We start from the raw sequence: 20,398 nt of genomic DNA, 5'->3' as shown, positions 1-20,398 counted from the left end.
TGGTCTGAACCCAGGTGGACTGGTCCATTCCAGGTGACTGAGAGGACGTCCCATGCGGTGCGGCTCAGAGGGAAAGGAGACACGTGGTACCACTGGAGCCAGTGCGCAGCGGCAGAGGAACCAGGCAGAGTTGTCCAGGAGATTCACGCAGACCTTCAAAGACGGTGCACTGACTCGGCTGAGTCAGAATCAAACCCTGACCTCAACAAAGGGGCAAAATAATCCCTGGTCAGTGGCAAGGTCACAGGGCATGAAGAAAGAAGACAGAAGATACCACCCAGAACGGCTGACAACATGGATGATGGACAATTGATTCTGCTCATCATCCTCTGGCTGGTCGTATGTTTTACTTTTCTTGCCGCTATGCTCAAGTTAGCCCTAACTGGCAGCACTGTGTTTTAACTGCTTAAAGCTGAATCAAGTGCATTAAAAGTTTGTTTTGCATTCCTTTATTGTAGTGACATAAAGAAGTGAAATGGGGATGTGGGAGAACCGCAGGGTGTTGGTTGGATTAGGAGTTTTAAGTGTCATTATCACTGCACTAATTGTTATTCTCATAGAACTGCCTGAGCGAAGGGGGCGGCTAATGGTAAAACGGGGAGAACCACCCGTGACCCCAACTGACAAGTGTCTGAGAAAATACGGGGGAGTTGAACTAAAATACATTCGTGGGACTACCACCTCATTCCAATTTGACCTGTGTGCAGTAATCAACTGCAGGGGAAGAAACAGCTCATGGAGAGGATATGACCTATATGTGTGTTTTGACTACTCTGTCCATAAAAGGTGCCTCACCAGGGGCAAGGCAAGTGGGGAGTGGTGTAACACTTGGAGCAAAGTGGTGGCCTACAGCGGGATATGGCAACCCCCCATCGGGGCCCGACTTAAACCTGTCGACATCATCGCCCGTGCAACTGGTTACAAAGATAGCAATTTATGGTTAAGTTGGATTGCCTTCACCACTCGTGAACAAGAAGTAGGAGATTGTGTGGCTTGTGCCGCTGCGAGACCTGCACTCTATACGAGCCGGCTCCCCTATACCCCTCAGACCAATGGGGATACAGTTGTCTACTGGGACTAGCTCATGCCGTGACCCCCACTAACTGTACTACCTTGGCTGGCCTATTCCCGCCAATTCCTAATGACACCGCCACAGGACACTTCACACCACACCCGGGTTATAAAACTTACACCTGTTTTAATCTGACATCTCCAGAACCCACTACAAATTATGGTCAAATCCCCCTCGACTGGTGTAATGTTACTCACAACAATCGCAGCCTGATTGGGACATGGGCCAGAGCCGGCCTCTATTTTTACTGTGGTGAAAACAGATTGTTTGTCGGAGTACCAGACCATACAATCGGTCTATGTGCTGTGGTTAGATTGGCCGCCCCTTTAGTCATGATTGGGAACCAGACGGTCTGTCCAACTAATCCCTCCACAGCAGCCCTCACCCGCTGTCGCGTCCTCTCTAAACGCTCAACCACGAATTTTGTTCCTACCTTCAACTCGCCTACCTATATTGATGCCATAGGGGTTCCATGGGGTGTTCCAAGGGAATATAAGTTGGCTGACCAAGTCGCCGCAGGTTTCGAAACATTCCCGTTATGGCCGGTCTGTTTCCAATAACTCCCAACAAGAATGTTGATAGAATAAACAATGTTCATGATAACATTTTGCGACTCTCCAACTTCACCTGAGATGCTGTTGAAGGATTGGCAGAGCAATTAGGCCCCGCTTCCTTGATGGCTGTACAAAACTGAATGGCCTTAGATATGTTATTAGCTGAAAAAGGGGGCGTGTATTCTATGTTCGGTGAATTGTGTTGCACCTTCATCCCCAACAATACTGCACCCGATGGGTCAGTTACCAGAGCTCTCGAGGGTTCTAGAACCCTGTCAAAAACTATGCATGAACATTCTGGAGTTGGCAATTCCTTAGAAGAGTGGATGACACAGGTTTTTGGGAAATGGAAAGGTTTAATCATGTCTGTTCTGATGTACATGGCCCCATTTGCGGGAATCATTGTTACTTGTGAATGTTGTTGCATACCGTGTATTAGAGCCCTGTCAGTCAGGCTGATAACTGCTATCATCGAAAAACAAGATCTGGGACAATACCCTAGACAACAGATGATGCCTCTGTTAATTGACGAGTCAGAAGATCCTGAGGAGGAAACTGATTTTCAACGGTATGAATTAGAGGGGGAATTGTGAGAAAATGAGCTGTTGATCATGTTCTGTTCATATGGCACCATTATATCAGGAGTTGATTGTGTATCAGTACATGATGTGATTGTTTGAGTTGAGTTGTGCAGGCTGCTAGTTGCACCCGAACTGTCAAGGCTGAATGACAAGAATAATGGGACAAGACGACCTGAGTGTGCAGATGAACTAATCAAGAAGTGTGATATGCATGAGTGTAAAATTATGTATGCAAAAAAGGTGCGGCTTCAAGCATATATTCACTGTCTGTTAATATCTTATTCAGACTCTCTGCTGCACTCTCAAGGTGCATGTAGTGGGGTCTCCAGATAGATCTGTGTCTGCTTTGTTGTGTGAAATAAAGTGTTGATTTGTCTAAAGCAAACGACTCCGGTTGATCTCTTCTCATCAACGGACCCAGTGAAGTCAGCGTACTTCAACATTGCCTAGATGGCTATAGAGTTTTTAGGGCCTGAGCTTGAAGGTACTTCAGGCGAAGACCCTATTATGTTTGCTCGGCAGAGCAACACATTAGCAGCACTAAAAACACTAAAAACACACACTAAACAGTGTTTACTGCTGGTTGAACGTAATAATGGCACCCATCAGAATTTTACAAACAGCCCATATACACTTGATTGTGTATGTACGCTAAACTTGAGCAGTCCAATTCCCAAATAGAGAGGAGGAGTGCGACCGCTCTCGCCAAAGTCCCAGCCCAGACAAGGTGTGTCAACGGATGCTGACGACCTGCGTTGCTGAAGTGGGGGAGGAGGAGAGCAGCGCGCGCTGCGATGCCTCACACTCTCTCTGCCTCCATTTGGACAACGGACTGCTCAAGTTTAGCTTACATTCACAATCAAATGTGAATGTGCTTTGTAGAATTTGGATGTGTGCCATTATTACGGTCAGCCAATAATAATTGTGATTATTTGTGAGAGCTGTTTCGGGCAATTGAGTGAGTAATTTGGAATTTCCCGCAAGGCATTAATAAAGTATTCTGAATCTGAATCTGAATAGATTACAACATAGCAAGTTAATTATTTATCTATTATCACTTATAATACTATAGTACATATTGTTTTATAATACAACATAAAAAGCTACTTATCATTATTTCCACTACTGCTGCTAGTTTGCTACTTGTTCCTGCCAGTATTCTACAATGTGCAATTGCTTTTTTTGTCTTTTGTTCACAACTGTGTTAATAGCTTTTGTTCTTTGTTGATTGTTATATTTTCTGATAGTTGATAGTTATTCTATTGTACTACTTTTGTATTACTTTATGTATTTCTCAGGGGGTTTTCTTGTATGTATACTCTGTGTCAGTGCTGCTATTGGAACCTGAATTTCCTGAGGGCTTTGCCCAAAAGGTCAATAAAGTTCTATATAATCAATCTAATCTATTGTAATTTTCAGGCTCAAATTACGCTGAAGTTGGTTACTTCAGTAGCTGGTACATGATGTTGTTGGTGCTAGTTTACTATTATTGTTTTTGTTGTTGTCCTTCATCTCTTTGTCCCTCCGTTCTCTCTCTTTTTCTGTCTTTGTCCCTGTCCTCCGTCTCTCTTCTTCCTTTCTCTGAAAAAGAAACTTAAAGAAATAAAGTTAATATTTGTTCTGAGAGACAATTTAAAGAAGTTCAAACACTATCAGTGCTTATTGCAGTATCCCCACAACGAGCTTGATAGAAAGAATATAACTTGTGTATATTGTTTGATTAGTTTTAGCAGAATTAGTCAATGCAAGTTAAACTCCTGATCTACACTCCAAACCAGCGGATGGTGTTCATGCGCCCAGACATTGTTTGCTCAAACTACATCGCATAAAACACCAAGAAGAAGTGGTGGCAGCTTCCTGTTACGAGAGTTGCCGTCCACTTCTGTTCCATTGCGGAACTTGCTTCCGCGGGTGTAGGGTAGTGACGGTAGTGCTAGTGGTAGGTTGTTAGTGGTAGGTTGTAAGTGGTAGGATTTAGAGCTAGGTGTTAGCGATACGCTATTCGTGATAGGTATTAGCTAGTGAGGGAGTTTGTTAGGGTTAGTAGTTTTGGGGCGCCGACCGACGGCTGTCAGGTCCCGACCGGCTCCCCCGCTTCCTTGGTTTTTTTTTTGTTTTTTTTTGGTAGGGCCAGAAGAGTGTAGGAGATATAGGGACATGACTAAACAAAAGGGCATAAGTGGAGGTAGGAAAGGAACAGGGGGGAAGGAGGGGGGTGGATCTGTGGAGAGTCTGGTTCAGAATAGGGCTGAGGGGAGCACAGGTGGAAGGGAGCTGAGGAGCGATAGACGGGTAGGACAGGGGCAGGGGGAGCATAAGAGGAAGAAGACAGAAAGTGAGAGTGAGTCAGCAGAGGATATGCAAAGTGAGGATGAGGGGAGAGGAAGTAGGGAGGATGAGTGCTTGAATGTAGTGGTGAGGTTTGTTGAGGCGGGTGGTGTGAGCAAGAAGAATCCGTTTGGATTGACAGGGGCACTGAAAGGCTGGCTAGGGGAGATAAAATTTGCATGGGTTCTGGGGGATGGGAACTTACTGGTGGGGTGCAAGAACCTGGGGCAGGTGGAGAAAGCAATTCAAGGAGGGAATGGAAGGAAGATAGTGGGGTGCACAGTGGAGAGGGTAGTGCAGGTGGGGTTGAAGAGGACAGCAGGAGGGGGGTGTAGAGGGTTGATTACAGGGGTTCCAATGGAGGTGGGGAGGAGGAGATAAAGGAGAGAATAGACACTAAGGGAGGTCCAAGGGTGGTGAAGGTGACAAGGATGAAGAGGGGGCCACAGAGGGAGATTAGTGAAACGGTGGTGGTGGAGTTTGAGGGTGTAGTTCTTCCAGCTCGGGTATTTCTGGGGTGTATGTGTTTTTTTGTGAGGGCCTTCATTCCCCTGCCACTGAGGTGTTTTAATTGTCAGTCTTTTGGGCATACTGCACAGGGTTGTAAGGGGAAGAGGAGATGTCCATGGTGCGCAGGGGAGCACAAGTTTGGAGAGTGTCCTGAGGATGCCCAGCCCCGATGTTGTAGCTGTGGGGGTGCGCATAGTGTAGCTTTTGGAGGATGTCAGGTGATGAAGCGGGAGGTTGAGGTTCAGAGGGTGAGGGTGTTAGAGAAGGTGTCGTATGCTGAGGTGGTGAAGGTGGTCAGGCAGAGGGAGGTAGGGCAGAGTGCAGTTGAGGGGTCAGAAGCAGTGGGTAGGGCAGGCTTGGGAGGGTGGACGGATGTGGTAGGGCAGACAGTTGGGGGTAGGGAACAGCCGGGCATGGAGGGTCGGGAGAACAGGAGTGGAGGGCTGGGGTGTCAGTGTAGGGAGAAGGGGTGGGTGGCTAGTGAGCAGGTTGTAGCGTTCGTGGTAGCAGCTATTACCTCCACTATGGAGGTTTCCTCAAAGACCGAGAGGATTAAGATCATAGTGAGACAAGCTGGATGCCTGTTAGGGATAGAGGAAGTAAGTTTTGAGAAGGTCATGGCCAGGATAGTTGAAGGGAATAGATCGGGGGCAGGGAAGGGTGGTCACACTTGAGTATGGTGGTGATCCTTCAATGGAACGCGAGGAGCTTGTTAGCAAATGGTCAGGAGTTCAAGGTCTACTTAGAGGGAATAGGGGTGCAACCAGATGTGGTGTGTGTTCAGGAAACATGGATTAAGCCTGGGTTAGATTTTGTGGTGCAGGGATATGTAATGGTGAGGCGAGATAGGATAGGAGGTGGGGGAGGAGGGTGTGCCACGCTGGTTAGGAGGGGTGTGTCATTTAGGGAGCTAGATAGAGGGGTAGAACAGGAGTACATAGTGGTGGAGATGTCTGTGTAGGTTCTCATTCATCCAGGTCATCGTAGATCGAGGCAAAGTAAAATCTGGTCAACTGGATGTAAGTTTATCTTGAAGACGTTTCACCTCTCATCCGAGAGGCTTCTTCAGTTCTAGTGAAGAGTGTGGAAACTCCAGCTTATAAACCTATGTGGGAGTGGTCAGTGCTATTGTGGTGGAAACGACCCTCACGAGACTCACCTGGCCTCCCCAAACGACAGTCGTTGTGCGGTGTCAGGGAGTTTCAGGGGTGGTCGTTAGGGAGTTTCATAGTGGTGGAGGTTTGGGAGGGGGGGGGGGGGGTTGTCATAGTTAGGGCCTGAGCCAGTCCCTGGCGAAGACCCTATTATGTTTCGAAGTCACACTCGCCACTTCAAAAGTAAATTTGACCCCCTAAACATGCATGAAAACTCACCAAATTTGGTAAGCACATCGGGTGCGGCGAAAAATTCGATAATTAAAAAAAAAGAGGCGCTCTACTCAATAGCGCCACCTACATACACAAAAAAACACGCCACAGACTGTAGGAATGTCCTACAGACATGGGACAAACACCATTGAACTCGTCTCATCAAGACGGATAAATCATACACTCACACCCCTGACCTAACTGTAACAGGATGTCCACAATTTGGACACGAATGTCTAATTTTGGACAATTTTGCGCCCCGAACAAAATCTATCTCCTCCTAAATCGTAAATGCCAGGGCTTCCAAACTTTCACACATTACTCTCCCAACTGTGCTGATTAAAAGTTGTTCAAGGTTAATATACTACACGCTCGGTTTGGATTTTATGAGCCGTCAAAGTGGGGGAGACACTTTTCGCCTTACAATGGAAGTCTAGGGGGAGAGCGTGTCCTCTCAGGGTACATACTCTCAAACAAATGCTTCTCATATCTACACCATACATCGCACAGCTTTTAAAAACACACCACTGTATTCCTGACAAAAATCCCTACAAAATATGGTATTTTGTGTGACTTTTGACCAACGTATGCCGACTTATTCAGCTTTTACACACTACATTTCTCTTAATCCTCCACTCTCTCCACTCTAGCACAGATCAGACACAGTGCAGCGGGGGAGGGGTTCTTAAAGGGCCAGCTGGCAGCTCTGCTCTCAGCTCTGCTCTCAGCTCTGACAGAGATGGCAGAGAGCGAGCAGAGAAGGGAGGGGCTCTTAAAGGGCCGGCTCTCAGCTCTGCTCTCACACTGTGCAGCGCACTGAGGCTCGTATCTCCTAAACTACAAGGCCTAGGGATTTGCCGATTACACCGTTGGATTCGGGCCGGTGTCAAGGACGCGGCCATAGGCCGCGCGGGGGCTCAGGCCCTAACAACGCTGCTTGCAGCTTTAATTAATTACTGTAACCCCTGTGTCAGGTTAGAGGTAGAAAAATTAGTTAGTATCCAGAGGGAGGGGTGGCAGAAGGTCGTGTGGTGCGCAGATTTTAATGCTCATAGTGTAGTGTGGGGTGGAGGGCATACAGATGGTAATGGGAGGATGGTAGAGGAATTAATGGAGGTTAGGGCACTAGTATGTGTGAAAGGGTCGCTCGCCACCCATTGTTGGTTCTTCCCCAGCTCTGATGAAGGCGATGGTCTTCTTCACTGGGCGGAGGCGCTTGCAGTGTGCAATTCCACTGCAGATGGAGTTCGCTATTGCCTTCAAGACCTGGTCATGGCGCCAGCGATAGCGCCCCTCACTCAGGCCTCTCGGGCAGCAGCTCAAGATGTGCTCCAGGGTCCCTCTCTTCTGGCACAGAGCGCAAGTTGGAGAGTCCACCTTCCCCCAACAGAACAGGTTAGATGGGCTTGGCAGTACGTCATAGACAGCCTGGATCAGAAACTTTATACGCTGGGGCTCGGCTTTCCACAGCTCAGTCCACGTGACTTTGCGCTCTGCTGCCTGCTCCCAACGCATCCAGGCTCCCTGCTGCCGCATCCCAACCATCCTGCTGGCTCGCTCTTCTTCCACTGCTGCTCGCACCTCTTCCTGGAGCAGTGCTCTCCTGTCCTTCCCCCTTGCCTTGTCAAAGCGAGATGTTGTACTGCTGCTGCCCAGGCCTGTTCTTCCCCGAGCCACCGTCCCCACCAGAGCCCTGTGCCGCAACCGTGACTCAGCAACATTCACAGCCTCTGCTGCCCTCCATTTCCACCCTGTTCTGACTACGATCCCTGCTTGAGAGACTTTAGGGTCTCTGTACTGCAGCACCTCCCTCGTACGGCTCACCTTGAATTCCTCATTCAGGCTGCTGATAGGGAGCTTCAGCATGTTGTTTTTGCCATACAGGGCGATGCTGCTCAGACTTCGAGGGAGACCAAGCCACTTCTGCAGGAACCTGCTGACTCTTCTCTCAAAGCCCTCGACTGTGGAGATCGGGACCTTGTACACCAGGAGGGGCCAGAGAATCCTTGGGAGGATACCATGTTGGTACACCCAGGCCTTGAACTTGCCCGGTAGACCTGACTTATCCACCTTGGCTAGCCACGCCTCCAGCTCCTGGTTGGTCGAATGGATGGCTGCCTTGTCTTTCAGGCTGCAGTCGAACACCTTCCCGAGGCTCTTCACAGGTTTGTCGGTGATGGATGGTATTTGAATGCTACCAAGTGTGAAGTGGAACTTGTTGGTAACCTTTCCTTTCTTCAACACAAGGGATCTGGAATTTGCAGGCTTGAAGGTCATGTGGGCCCAGGTAGCTAATTCCTCCAGGCCCTTCAGGATCCATCTGCCCCCTGGGACGTTTGGTGTTGTCACAGTCAGGTCGTCCATGAAGGCCCTGATGGGTGGCTGCCTCACACCGGACTTGGTTAGGGGCCCTCTGCACTGAACCTCAGCAGACTTCGCCAGCATGTTCATGGCAAGTGAGAAGAGGATCACTGAAATTGTGCATCCAGTGATGATTCCCTTCTCCAGCTTATGCCAGTCCGATGTTGTGGTCCCTGCTGAGACCCTCAGACTGAACCTGTTGTAATAGTCCAGAATGAGGTTTCTGAACTCGGCAGGGACATGATGCCGGCGTAATGCCTCTTCGACCAGCTTGTGAGGTATGGACCCATATGCGTTTGCAAGGTCCAGCCACAGTACGACTAGGTCGCCCTTGTTCTCTCTGGCTTCCCTGATCAGCTGGGTGACTACTCTATCATGCTCCAGACACCCCGATATCTTTGGGATCCCTCCTTTCTGGACTGAAGTGTCGATGTAGGAATTCTTCAGGAGGTAGTCTGTCAGACGCCTGGCAACAATGCTGAAGAAGAGTTTCCCTTCAACAATGAGCAGGGAGATGGTTCTGAACTGATCAATGTTCTTAGACTCTTCCTCCTTTGGAATCCATATCCCTTCAGCGAAACGCCACTGTTCAGCAACCTTTCCCCTCCTCCAGATCACCTTCAAAATCCTCCAGAGCCTGTGGAGTAACTTTGGGCAGTTCTTGCATACCTTGTAAGGTACCCCACTAGGTCCTGGGGTTGAGCTTGATCTCGCCAGGATTTAGGTGTAAGGGTTAGAAGTGGGGAAAGTTGGTGTTCCGCGATGGGACGGAAGAGGGCGGTAATGCTCCATCTGGTGGGTTGCCAACCGCCGAAAAAAACCAAAGAAGAAGAAGAAAGAAGACGCTTCCTGTTACGTCGGAAGACGCTTCCGCATAACAGAAGAAGAGCTTGTTCACGCCGCAGCAGACGAAGATGCCCTGGCTTCTGAGGACGATCGCTTGCCGTGCTGGCCCTGTCCTGCGGGGACACACCGTCTGTCAGAGGGCCAGCGTCCACACCCGACCTGCCAAGGAGAAGGTCGGCGTCGTAGTAAGTTGTTCCAGTGGTTACCAATCTATCACGCCAGTGCTATGCTGACCAGCATACCTAGCTACAAGCTGCCCTTGGCTGAGGTCGTTACGGGGGACCATGAAGTACTCAATTTTAAAAATACGACATTTAAGTAACTGACGCCGTTGAGGATATCATCTTGATTTATTCCTGAAAACAAACACAGATGCCTTCACACCGCTAAATGTTTGTATGGGTTTGACCGATCGACCTTTTCCGACAAGTAGGCCCGAGCTAGTTAGCATTAGCTCCAGTAGCTAGCGTGTTTACCCTACGATGGACCAGACGGCGACCAGAGGGTTCCGCTATGTTGTGGAGCAGTATTTGGACCAGTATCGGCGTTCGTCTGTCATAGTAGATGAGGAAATGAGGGCTGTTCAACTTAAGGATCCTGTTGCTGGTCGATAGGTAGATCGGGATTCTGGGACATTGTTGACGGTGAAGAACTGACCCAAGGACTTTCTCTCTCTTTCTTCCACTGGAATCTCGATTTTTAAAGAGGTTTTTTTCGCTATAATGCAGCTATTTGAATCATTTTAGTTGTAAAGAATGTTATCGTTTTTCACGAGATTAAACTTATGTTCTAAAGAGGAAGCCTTTGTAGGGGTGCTGCGTGTGTGTTATTATTACAAAGTAGAACTTGGGATCGTTTTCTGTTGAGTGACTTCAGTGTGAAGGTTGAATTTCTGGGATGTCCATCTAAACTTGGCTGATCAGATCAACACCAACGTTCACAAATGATGGGATCATCATCTCAGTCATGTAATCATGGTCGGTACATTTTTTAAATTTGTTAGCGTTCAATGGGTCATATCTGGAGAATTAATCTGTTTTCTCATTGTGTCACAACCAACATGCTACATTTACTAAAAAAAAAAAACAGAATTTAGTGGTTGCAGAAGTGATATAAACAAGTCTGAGTTTTTGTCAGTGTTTGCTTATACCAACCCTGTTTATAAAACCAGGCGAGCTCTGAACGTTCTCTCCCCTCAGTCGTTTCCACATTTTCTGAAATAAGGCAGAATATAAGAAACAAGAATATTAATAATCGTTCATGGAAATAAGCAGTAGGTATCGTACGAATGCTCCCATCTACCATTGGGATGGAAGCAAAACTCACAGAGGAACACTTGAATTGTGGGTTTTGAATAGAGGTGTATGATGTGGCCCAAAATTGTATCGTGGTATTCAGGGAATTTTGGATAACTGCCTTCACGATGCTACTAAACCGGACTAGGAATGCAAATTATCGAGTAATTCATTAATCAGTAGTTCTTCTATCTTATTGATTGATGATTGATTAATTGATAAGCGGCAATTTTTCTAAGAAGCTGAATTTCCCCCTGAATCAATAGGTTCTATCTACCGTATGCGTAACATAAAATGCTATCTTCCTTATGATATACAGAAAAAATGCAAATCCTATTCCTTTGATCAAAGACTTATTGAGTGCAGGGAGCAACACATTCATTCACCAATAGAAGAATGTAAAAATACGTAGGCTACTTTGACATGAAAATAGATTTGTGCTCTGTCACTTAGCAGCAAAACCCAATCCTTAAGTAGTGCATTCACGAATAGAGGAATGCAACAATATGGAGGCTACTTGAACCTGATGTGGAGCTCCCACGTTCTGCTTCTGCCAGCACTTCAAGCAGTTTGGCATGAGCTGCAATCCTCCCTGGTGAGGTGAGAACTCTCAGGCGCTTGTGCCCAGGATCCAGCATGGTGTCTAGCAGGGGTGGTGGTGTTGTCAGGTCATCAGAAGCAATCTGTGAAGAAAATGATAATAAATTAGATTTAAATGGGATTTTGTTTTTAATAGGTTAAGTGTTGTACCATTTAATGAATGAACCACTATTAATCATGAATAGATGACTTGTTTGCTCTTAATTACTAATATTAAGTTGATACGATAGTCGAAGCAGTTAAAAACTACAATTGTCAAACAACGTGCTTTGTGTGCAATGCATACAGTTAAACACATCTGCAATAATTAAAGTAATGGATGTAGCTGACCGTCATCCTTTCAGCCGGTGAAGTGCCTCAATTTGCTGGTGTCTCCCTCATCTGTCTTGAGATGCACGTTGATGAGGCTGAAGGGGTGGGAAACGTGTCTGATATAGACACCTCTGTCTGGGTAGACATGACAGTCGTTGCACACCAACGCTGTGGTGATGGTAGGCTGAGAACCACTCGCTCCTTGTAACACGGCTGAATGCGACGTATTTAGGTGGTAGTTCAGTATTTTAAAATACTTCCACATATCTTGCATTTGGCCTCTTTGTCGTCATTAATCAGCTTGAAGTGGCTCCATGCTGCACTCCGTCTTGACTTCTTCATCCCACATATGTTCCCACGTGTGCGTCAAGCGCACCCTCATGTGGACTGACGGGGAAATTCTGGTTCAAAACGCGATTCATTTATTTTAGTCGAGTAATTTCTTATTGACAATTAATCGATTAATTGTTTGCATCCCTAAACCAGGCAGAATTTTAAAACGAGTCGGAATTGACATTTCCACCCTTTCTGAATGAGCTGCCTGAATTGATGACTACCATGTCTCGTGCATCTATTACCACAGGGTGGCAGCAGAGCTGTGAAGTGTATGTATAAGGTATTACTTTGAACATGAACTCGTTCCACCTCTGTTGTCCAGGAAACAACCATCGGTCTAGCCGCTTTCGGCCTGGGCATCTTGGGACCGTCTGGATGGGTCCTGGCCCACCTGGAGGACTACAAGAAGAAAGCATGAAGTGGACATTTTACCAGTCTTACACTTGGTGTCTCCAGAACTAACCCTGGACCACCATCATCACAACCAGTACCAAGATATGGAAGAAGTTCAACCCATCACTCTTCTACGTCTGATGGTTCCACTGAAACCAACATTCTCCCCAACATTTACTCTGAAACATGGAATGCAGTTAATGTTGTATCTGTTCCTCCTTTGTGGTCGAAGATTAAATTTTAAACCCAAGTGTGATGCTCGCTGTGTGAATGTATGTCAGGAGGAGATTCTCAGTTCCCCCGGTAACAGAGTGAGGCGTAGGCAACTGGACTTCTTTTGGTGACGAATACATTTCACCTCTTATCCTAGAGGCTTCTTCAATTCTGAGCGAAGGTTAGGAAACCCAGGTATTGTGTGAATGTCATATATCTTTGAGACGAGTATGGGAGAACGCAGTAATATGTCCCCTCTAAAGGTTTGTTCCAGTGTTGCCGTCTCTGATGCCATTGTTTAAGTTGCAATCCAAAGTTTGTGAGGGCAGGTAAATCAATATTACCTTTTCCAAGGTTTTCTACCTTTATTTTCAAAAACTTAACCAGCAATGGGAATTACATTTTAAAATTTAATTAATTTATCATTTAAAAATGATTAGAAATGGCCTGATTTAGTCTCAGTTGTCATGACAAATGTAACATTTGGTCATAGAACAGAAAATAATTTTCCTGACCGTCAGGTTGGTATAACAGACTATTAAGGGTAACACTGATTATGACACAGTAAATCATCTTCATAAGACAACAGTCAAGGTGGAGGTAAATGTCTCATGTTCTCTTTAACCCAAAATTAGAAAAGACATGCACAGTGGTTACAAGTACTGTAACACAAAGGTGTTGGAAAGTACTTAGGTACTTCCGTCTTACATTTTCTTTCACTGCTATGTGGAGATGCCTTACACGAACACACAAGTAGATTGTTTTCCTACCTTGCCTCCACCTGTAAAGCTGTAGCTCCCAGCAGATAGAAAACGAAACATGAACTGATCGAAAAGGATTCGTTCTCTTGTCCTTCAACACTTTACATAATAAAACTATCTAGATTCAATATACTCAGAAAAGTTTTTGAATTATATTATACCCTGATTATGGCTGGCAAAGGCATTTTCGTTGACTGTAGACCAGTACTTTTCAGTTACTGGGGCGCACACCCCTGGTGTGGGGGTGAGACGCAGGGACTTACAATATTAGTGTCTTAGGTAAGCCTTGTTGCGTGATTTCATTTTTGTCTCAAGTCACAGGCGTCTCCCCTTGTTCCGCTAGCTGCCTGCTCCCTGAATACACAATGAAAAAGTCTGGTCTGTGGAGACAACACAGGGCTCACAAACTGCAAATAAACACTGAGTCAAAGGATGTGCACATAAACATTAGAAACCAGGTTCCAGCCAATCACAGACAAGAAGGTTGGGGACGTGGGTGTCAGTGCGCCTGCATACATTGGAGAATAAGCAGAGTCGATTGAGTAGCGTAGCAGCAAGCTGCTAGACAGCTAGACGGTGCGTAACAACTCTTTGTTACACTTTGGGAAATGACCGAGGCACAACCACAGAAAAGACACACAGATTAATATTCGGCGTGAAAAAGAGAGATGAAGGAGGAATGACCGAAGACCCACGTTTACATTGGGGAATTGTTTCAGAGGTGTCATGAACTCCGCTGACGGAAGGGCTTCCTATCCCATACACACTTGGCTAAGTTCTTACTTGGCAGGTAGGTAAAGGTGAAGAATTGGTTGTTCTATATGCATGCGCTACTCACTTGAGCCCTTGTGCCAATAAAATGTCATAAATTACCAAATCTATCCCATGAGCCACATATAACAGCTGTAACTCCAACTAATATCGTACAGATATTGTATAAAGACTTGATTTACTCACCAAAACATAGAGCTGGCAGGAAAAATCCATACAGCATAGTGTCGCGATGTGATACATGACGACCCTGATACATGCCTGGTAAGTACCTATCTTTTATCACTATTAATATTGCAAAAAGTTAACTTTTTAATGTTGGCAATGAAATTAATTGCTTATTCAGTCCACTAGATGATGTGACTGCCCTTTTCGGGTGAGAGGTCAGCAGGGTTAGAGTCAAAGGGCGGAAGGGACAAACAAACATGGATGCCGAGGAGAAAGAAATGAAGAGCACCTGCCTGCTTTTAAATCAAAAGTGTGGACTCACTTCGGTTTTAAACCCAAGAAGGGAAGAAGGACTTGGGTATGAAATATGCGATTTGCAAAGACTGTCATTTGAAAAAAAAAAATTTAAGGAATACTACAAACCTGAAGGCTCGTCATCATCCAGAGCTAGTAGCGCTGACCAAGGACAGCCAAACTCGCAGTAAACCAGCTCTACCAGGAAGTCAACCAACACTCAACACACTAGCCATGACAAAAGTACCGTCCAGTCTAGAGCAAGCTAAAAGCTAAAAAATAACAGTCCATCACCTACTTTGTCTGCAAGGACCTGAGTCCTTACTAGGTTGAGAATGAAGGCTTCAGCTACATGCTAAAGATTCTGGATCCCTGCTGTGTGACCGTCTCGGTGTTATTTCACCGACACAGCCATTCCCAAACTGTACAGAGAAGTTACGATTGAAGTTGAGGATGTTTACGCACAGCAGGAGTTGCGTTAATGTGGAATGCGTGGACGCAGAGAGCCGTTGATTCATATGTGACTGTAAGCGCACATTTTATCACAGAGGATTGGAGACAAACAAACCCCGCAAATGAGTCACACTGGTCCAAACGTCACAGACCTGCTTCAAAAAGCGGCACAAGAGTGGATCCCCAACAAACTTGGTGGTTGTGACAGACAGCGCGTCCAACATGAACGTTGCAGCCTGCCATATGTGCAGCACTGTTATCCTCAGATGTGAGGAAGAACAGCACAGATATTTTTGCCCTGAATGAAATGGACATTGGGGATGTTGAAGAAATTTTCCAGGCCTTGAAGTCGATGGAAGTGGCGACAGCTGTGATGTCTGAGGAAAAGAATCCCATTTTGTCCCTCGTTGCATCGCTCCATGCGCAGCTGATGCATGACACACAAAGCGACAATGGAGACACAGCGCTGGCCAGAGACATCAAACAAAGTTTAAGTCAAGATTTGATGAAGAAATATGCTCGTGCTTACAGAAGAACACCCTTTACTATTATCACCCATGACTGCAGACCTGTTGATGGTTCCAACACCATCATTAAGTCTGCAGATGACACCACGGTGATAGGCCTCATCAAAGACAGCATCGAGGCTGCCTACAAGGAGGAGGTAGATCGTCTGGCTGAGTGGTGTGACACCAACAACCTGCTGCTCAACACCATGAAGACCAAGGAGTCATTGTGGACTTCAGGAGGAATGCTGACCCACATCCACCCATCCACATCAAGGGCACGGCAGTGGAACGTGTGAACAGCTTCAAATTCCTGGGAGTCCACATCTCTGAGGAGCTCACCTGGACGACCAGCTGCTCCAAGCTGGTCAAGAAGGCTCACCAGCACCTCTTCTTCCTGAGGACTCTGAGAAAGAACCACCTGTCCTCAGACATCCTGATGAACTTCTACCGCTGCACAGTCGAGAGCATCCTGACCAACTGCATTACAGTTTGGTATGGGAACTGCTCTGCCTTGGACCTGAAGGCGTTGCAGAGGATGGTGGAAGCCGCCTAGCGCATCACCGGAGCATCACTTCCTGCCATAGAGGACATCTACAGGAAGCGGTGTCTGAAAAGGGCTGGGAAGATCATCTAAGACTCCAGTCACCCAGCACATGGACTCTTCACCCTCCTGCCCTCTGGGAGGCGCTACAGGAGCCTCTGGACTAAGACCAGCAGGTACCAGAACAGCTTCTTCCACACAGCTGTCACACTCCTGAACTCTGCCTCTTGACATCTGAACCACATCAACACAAATGGACTGAACACACACACACACACTCACAACCACCGAACCACCTCTTACAATTACCTGCACTTTATATCTGTTAACCAACTTAAACCTGTCCACTCTCACTGCACTACTGTAAATACATCCAACATTGCATGACTGCATAATTTATCTGTCATATACTTATATTTATAGTCTGTTACAGCCTTCATATTTATAACCATATATATAATCTGTTCATAGCCTGTGCACACTTAGTTATAGCATATTCATAACAATGTTATATACTCGTGACATACCCATGTCTATATCTCCTTCATACCATATACATTTGTAAACATATTTATACTTGCTAAGCACTTCTGGATGGATGCAAACTGCATTTTGTTTCTCTGAGCTTGTGATATGTGCAATGACAAAAAAGTTGAATTCTATTCTATTCTATTCTATTCCATTCCACCTCATCAGCAATTGAACCCAGGTTTAAAACCCTACCATTCCTGTCCACAGGGGAGTGGCAGGATCGTTACTGGATTGGTTGCTGAGGCTGCAACCCATCAGGTAAACAAACATTTAAAAAATCCGTGAGTGTTTTCTATCCTACTGAAAAAAGCCACTGCTCTGCTGATATTGTAGTCACATAGTAGTGAACACTTATGTAAAAATAGAAATGAACTATCAATATATTACAATTATATATTATTACCACTGTCATGCTTATGTATTTCTCAATACTTGTTTGCTCCATATATTAAAATGTGTGTTGTGTGTGTTTTACAGGAACATATGAGGCAGCAGACCATCTCGGAGCAAGAAGCCCAGGAACATCAGGAGGAACCTGATGGTCCCAGACCCTCTGCTGCAGCCATACCAGCTAAGATGAGGAAGACATCATGTGGGCTGGTAGACTTGCTTGGTCACACTTAGGGCGATGTTGGAGGAGCAACACCAAAATCATTATCTGCCATAGCTGTAGAGGAGGTGAAGCGATACCAGGAGGTCACCGCTGGGACTTGGAGAAGACCCACGAAGCTGTTGGAAAGTAAATGAGCACATCTATCCCTTACTGGCCACGCTGACAAAAAGATACCTCTGTATACCTCTGTATCGCAGTATCTCAACTGCGGGAGACATTGTCACAGCACAAAGGAGCATGTTGATCAGCTCTTCTTTCTGAGCAAGAGTGCAGACATTCATTCAATGTCCAAGTGTCTTCGAACTTTGTCAGCCCCAAGGCCAGCAGCAAACAGCATCACATTTTATACTTTGAGCGTATGTGCATGTTTTATTTTATATCTGTGGATATTCTCAGTCATCCAGTTCACGGTAAGTCTCAAAAAAGCATAAAATATGGCAACTGGACTGACCTCGTGTGAGTAGAAGACAGTAGAAGAGGCTTCTTCAGTTCTGAATCCTGGTGGGGAATATCAGCTGTATATCTACCTGGAGGGTGGTGGCAAAAAACGAAAAACAACTGGTCGTACGACCCGAAACCAATGACTCGTCAGGTGTTAGTGAGAGTCGTTGACCTGGCTGGGCTGTTGTTACCTCTCCCAGCCCTCTCGGGAGGGTCGTTGGGGTCACCTGGCTGCAGGTGAGAACGACGGCTGCTCCTCCTTGGGAGGGATCTAAGCACAGCAGTGTAACTCGGAGACAAGTGATGTCTGAGGCCTCCTCCTCGATTCAAAGATGGCCGTTCTAGTTTGACATGAATGGCTTCCTTCACACCTCTCTCAAACCACCTGTCTTCTCTGGCTAGAACGCGTACCTTGTGGTCATCAAAGGAGTGCCCATTCTCCTTGACATGGAGGTGGACCGCTGAGTCCTGGCCTTTGGTGGTGGCCCTTCTGTGTTGTGCGATGCCTTTGTGTAGTGGCTGCTTAGTTTCCCCAATGTACAAGTCAGAGCATTCCTCATTGCACTGCACTGCGTACACTACGTTGCTTTGTTTCTCCCTCGGAATTTTGTCCTTGGGATGCACAAGCTTCTGCCTTAGAGTGTTGCTGGGCTTGAAATGTACTGGGATCTGGTGGGTGTGAAAGATCCTCCTGAGTTTCTCTGAGACTCCTGCCACATAGGGGATGACAATATTGTTTCTCTTCCTGTGGCCCTCGTCTTTCTTATCTCCCCTGGGCTTTCTAGCTGTTTTGATCACCTGACGAGTCATTGGTTTCGGGTCGTACGACCAGTTGTTTTTCGTTTTTTGCCACCACCCTCTTTGTAGATATATAGCTGATATTCCCCACCAGGATTCAGAACTGGGGCTGCACGGTGGTGCAGTGGTTAGCACTGTGGCCTCACAGCAAGAAGGTTCCGGGTTCGAGTCCCAGCTCGGGCGCGGGATCTTTCTGTGTGGAGTTTGCATGTTCTCCCTGTTCCTGTGTGGGTTCTCTCTGGTACTCCAGCTTCCTCCCACCGTCCAAAGACATCAATTTGGGGACGAGGCTGATTGGATTCTCTAAATTGACCGTAGGTGTGAATGTGAGTGTGAATGATTGTTCGTCTCTGTGTGTTGGCCCTGCGATGGACTGGCGACCAGTCCAGGGTGAACCCCGCCTCTCGCCCGTAGATGCTGGGATAGGCTCCAGCCCCCCCGCGACCCTTACTAGTAAGGAATAAGCGGAAGACGACGACGATGGATTCAGAACTGAAGAAGCCTCTTGGATGAGAGGCGAAACGTCTTCTACTCACACGAGGTCAGTCCAGTTGCCATATTTTATGCTTTTTTGAGACATGTTTTATTTTATTTTTTGTCAATTTAACAGTAATTTACTTTATAAAATTCTCCATCTGCAGGAGCTGTATTTTGTTTCGTACAAGTTGCATTGTTCTAAATACTGGTGATAGCTGTCTATACAGTCCAGTCCACACATATTTGTATTCAGTGAAGTTGGACTATATAAATTCACTGTAAAAACACTGTCAAGTGAGCTCAATAAAATGATTGAAGTGAGACGAATGACTTAACTTCTTTTTTTTAATTATAAAACAGATGTATTCAGATAGTTTCCTTAAAATTTAATCTGAAGTTGAAAAAGGGGTAATAAATCGCATTATATTGCAATATATCGTATTGCAATACTAATCATATCCTAATATATTCATCGTTGTCGTCGTCCTCCTCCTCCTCTTATCTGGTTGGTCCGGGTCGTTGGGGCAGCAGCCTCAGCAAGGAAGCCTAGATTGTCCCCTCCCCAGCCACTTCCACTAGCTCTTCCGGAGGAATCCTGAGGCGTTCGTTCCCAGGCCAGCTGAGAGATATAATCCCTCCAGCGTGTCCTGAGTCGGCTTCAGGGCCTCCTCCTGGTCGGACATGCCTGGAAAACCAGGATGCGTCCAGAAGGCGTCCTCCCCAGATGCCTGAACCACCTCCACTGACTCCTCTACCTGGAGGAGCAGCAGCTCTACTCTGAGTCCCTCCTGAAGGACTGAGCTTCTCACCCTGTCTCTAAGGGAGAGCCCAGCCTGCTTGAGGAGGAAACTAATTTTGGCCGCTTGTATTCAGGATCTTGTTCTTTCAGTCATTACCCAGAGCTCATGACCACAGGTGAGGGTTGGAACGTAGATTGACCAATAAATCGAGAGCCTCACCTTCTGGCTAAGCTCCCTCTTTACCACAATGGACTGGTTTAGCACCTGCATCACTCCCATGTCAATCTCCCGCTCCATCCTACCCTCACTCGTGAACAAGACCCCGAGATACTTAAACTCCTCCACCTGAGGTAGGATCCCCCCACCCCCAACCCGGAGTGGGCAAACCACCCTTTTCCGGCTGAGGACTGTAAGTAACTCTTAAAAATGTTCTATTAATATGGTAACTGCTTCTGTATGCCTTTATTAGGGCCTGAGCCAGAAGGTACTTCTGGCGAAGACCCTATTATGTTTGCTCGGCAGAGCAACACATT

At 46.5% G+C, this 20,398-nt stretch overlaps 2 protein-coding genes across 2 annotated transcripts in view; one reads left to right on the top strand and one right to left on the bottom strand.

Moving 5' to 3' along the window:
• The first annotated feature begins 9,625 nt into the window (after positions 1–9,625).
• Positions 9,626–12,805, top strand: cox8a (cytochrome c oxidase subunit 8A). Its single transcript, XM_086183351.1, has 2 exons — positions 9,626–9,804; positions 12,485–12,805. The coding sequence occupies exons 1-2, from the start codon at positions 9,688–9,690 to the stop codon at positions 12,578–12,580; spliced, it is 213 nt and encodes a 70-aa protein (XP_086039477.1). The 5' UTR covers positions 9,626–9,687; the 3' UTR covers positions 12,581–12,805.
• Positions 12,806–17,997: 5,192 nt separating this feature from the next.
• The window catches only part of LOC147245897 (uncharacterized), a 35,008-nt gene continuing 32,607 nt past the window's right edge, over positions 17,998–20,398 (bottom strand). The window contains exon 4 of the mRNA XM_086183410.1: positions 17,998–18,648. Within this exon, the coding sequence (XP_086039536.1) occupies positions 17,998–18,648 (651 nt within the window). The remainder of the gene's footprint in view (positions 18,649–20,398) is intronic.

This window comes from Aulostomus chinensis, chromosome 17 (genome assembly GCF_037954235.1).
Source record: "Aulostomus chinensis isolate RoL2024-O1b breed Wild chromosome 17, RoL_Achi_v1.0, whole genome shotgun sequence".
NCBI lineage: Eukaryota > Metazoa > Chordata > Actinopteri > Syngnathiformes > Aulostomidae > Aulostomus > Aulostomus chinensis.
Note: the sequence above shows the minus strand (reverse complement) of the source record. Positions and strands in the feature narration are given on the sequence as shown.

Bases quoted from the DNA above. Each gene is read 5' to 3' on its own strand.
- cox8a (XM_086183351.1), top strand. From the start codon at position 9,688: ATGCCCTGGCTTCTGAGGACGATCGCTTGCCGTGCTGGCCCTGTCCTG. The intron at 9,805-12,484 runs GTAAGTTGTTCC...TCTGTTGTCCAG, and splicing joins AGGAGAAGGTCGGCGTCGTA to GAAACAACCATCGGTCTAGC.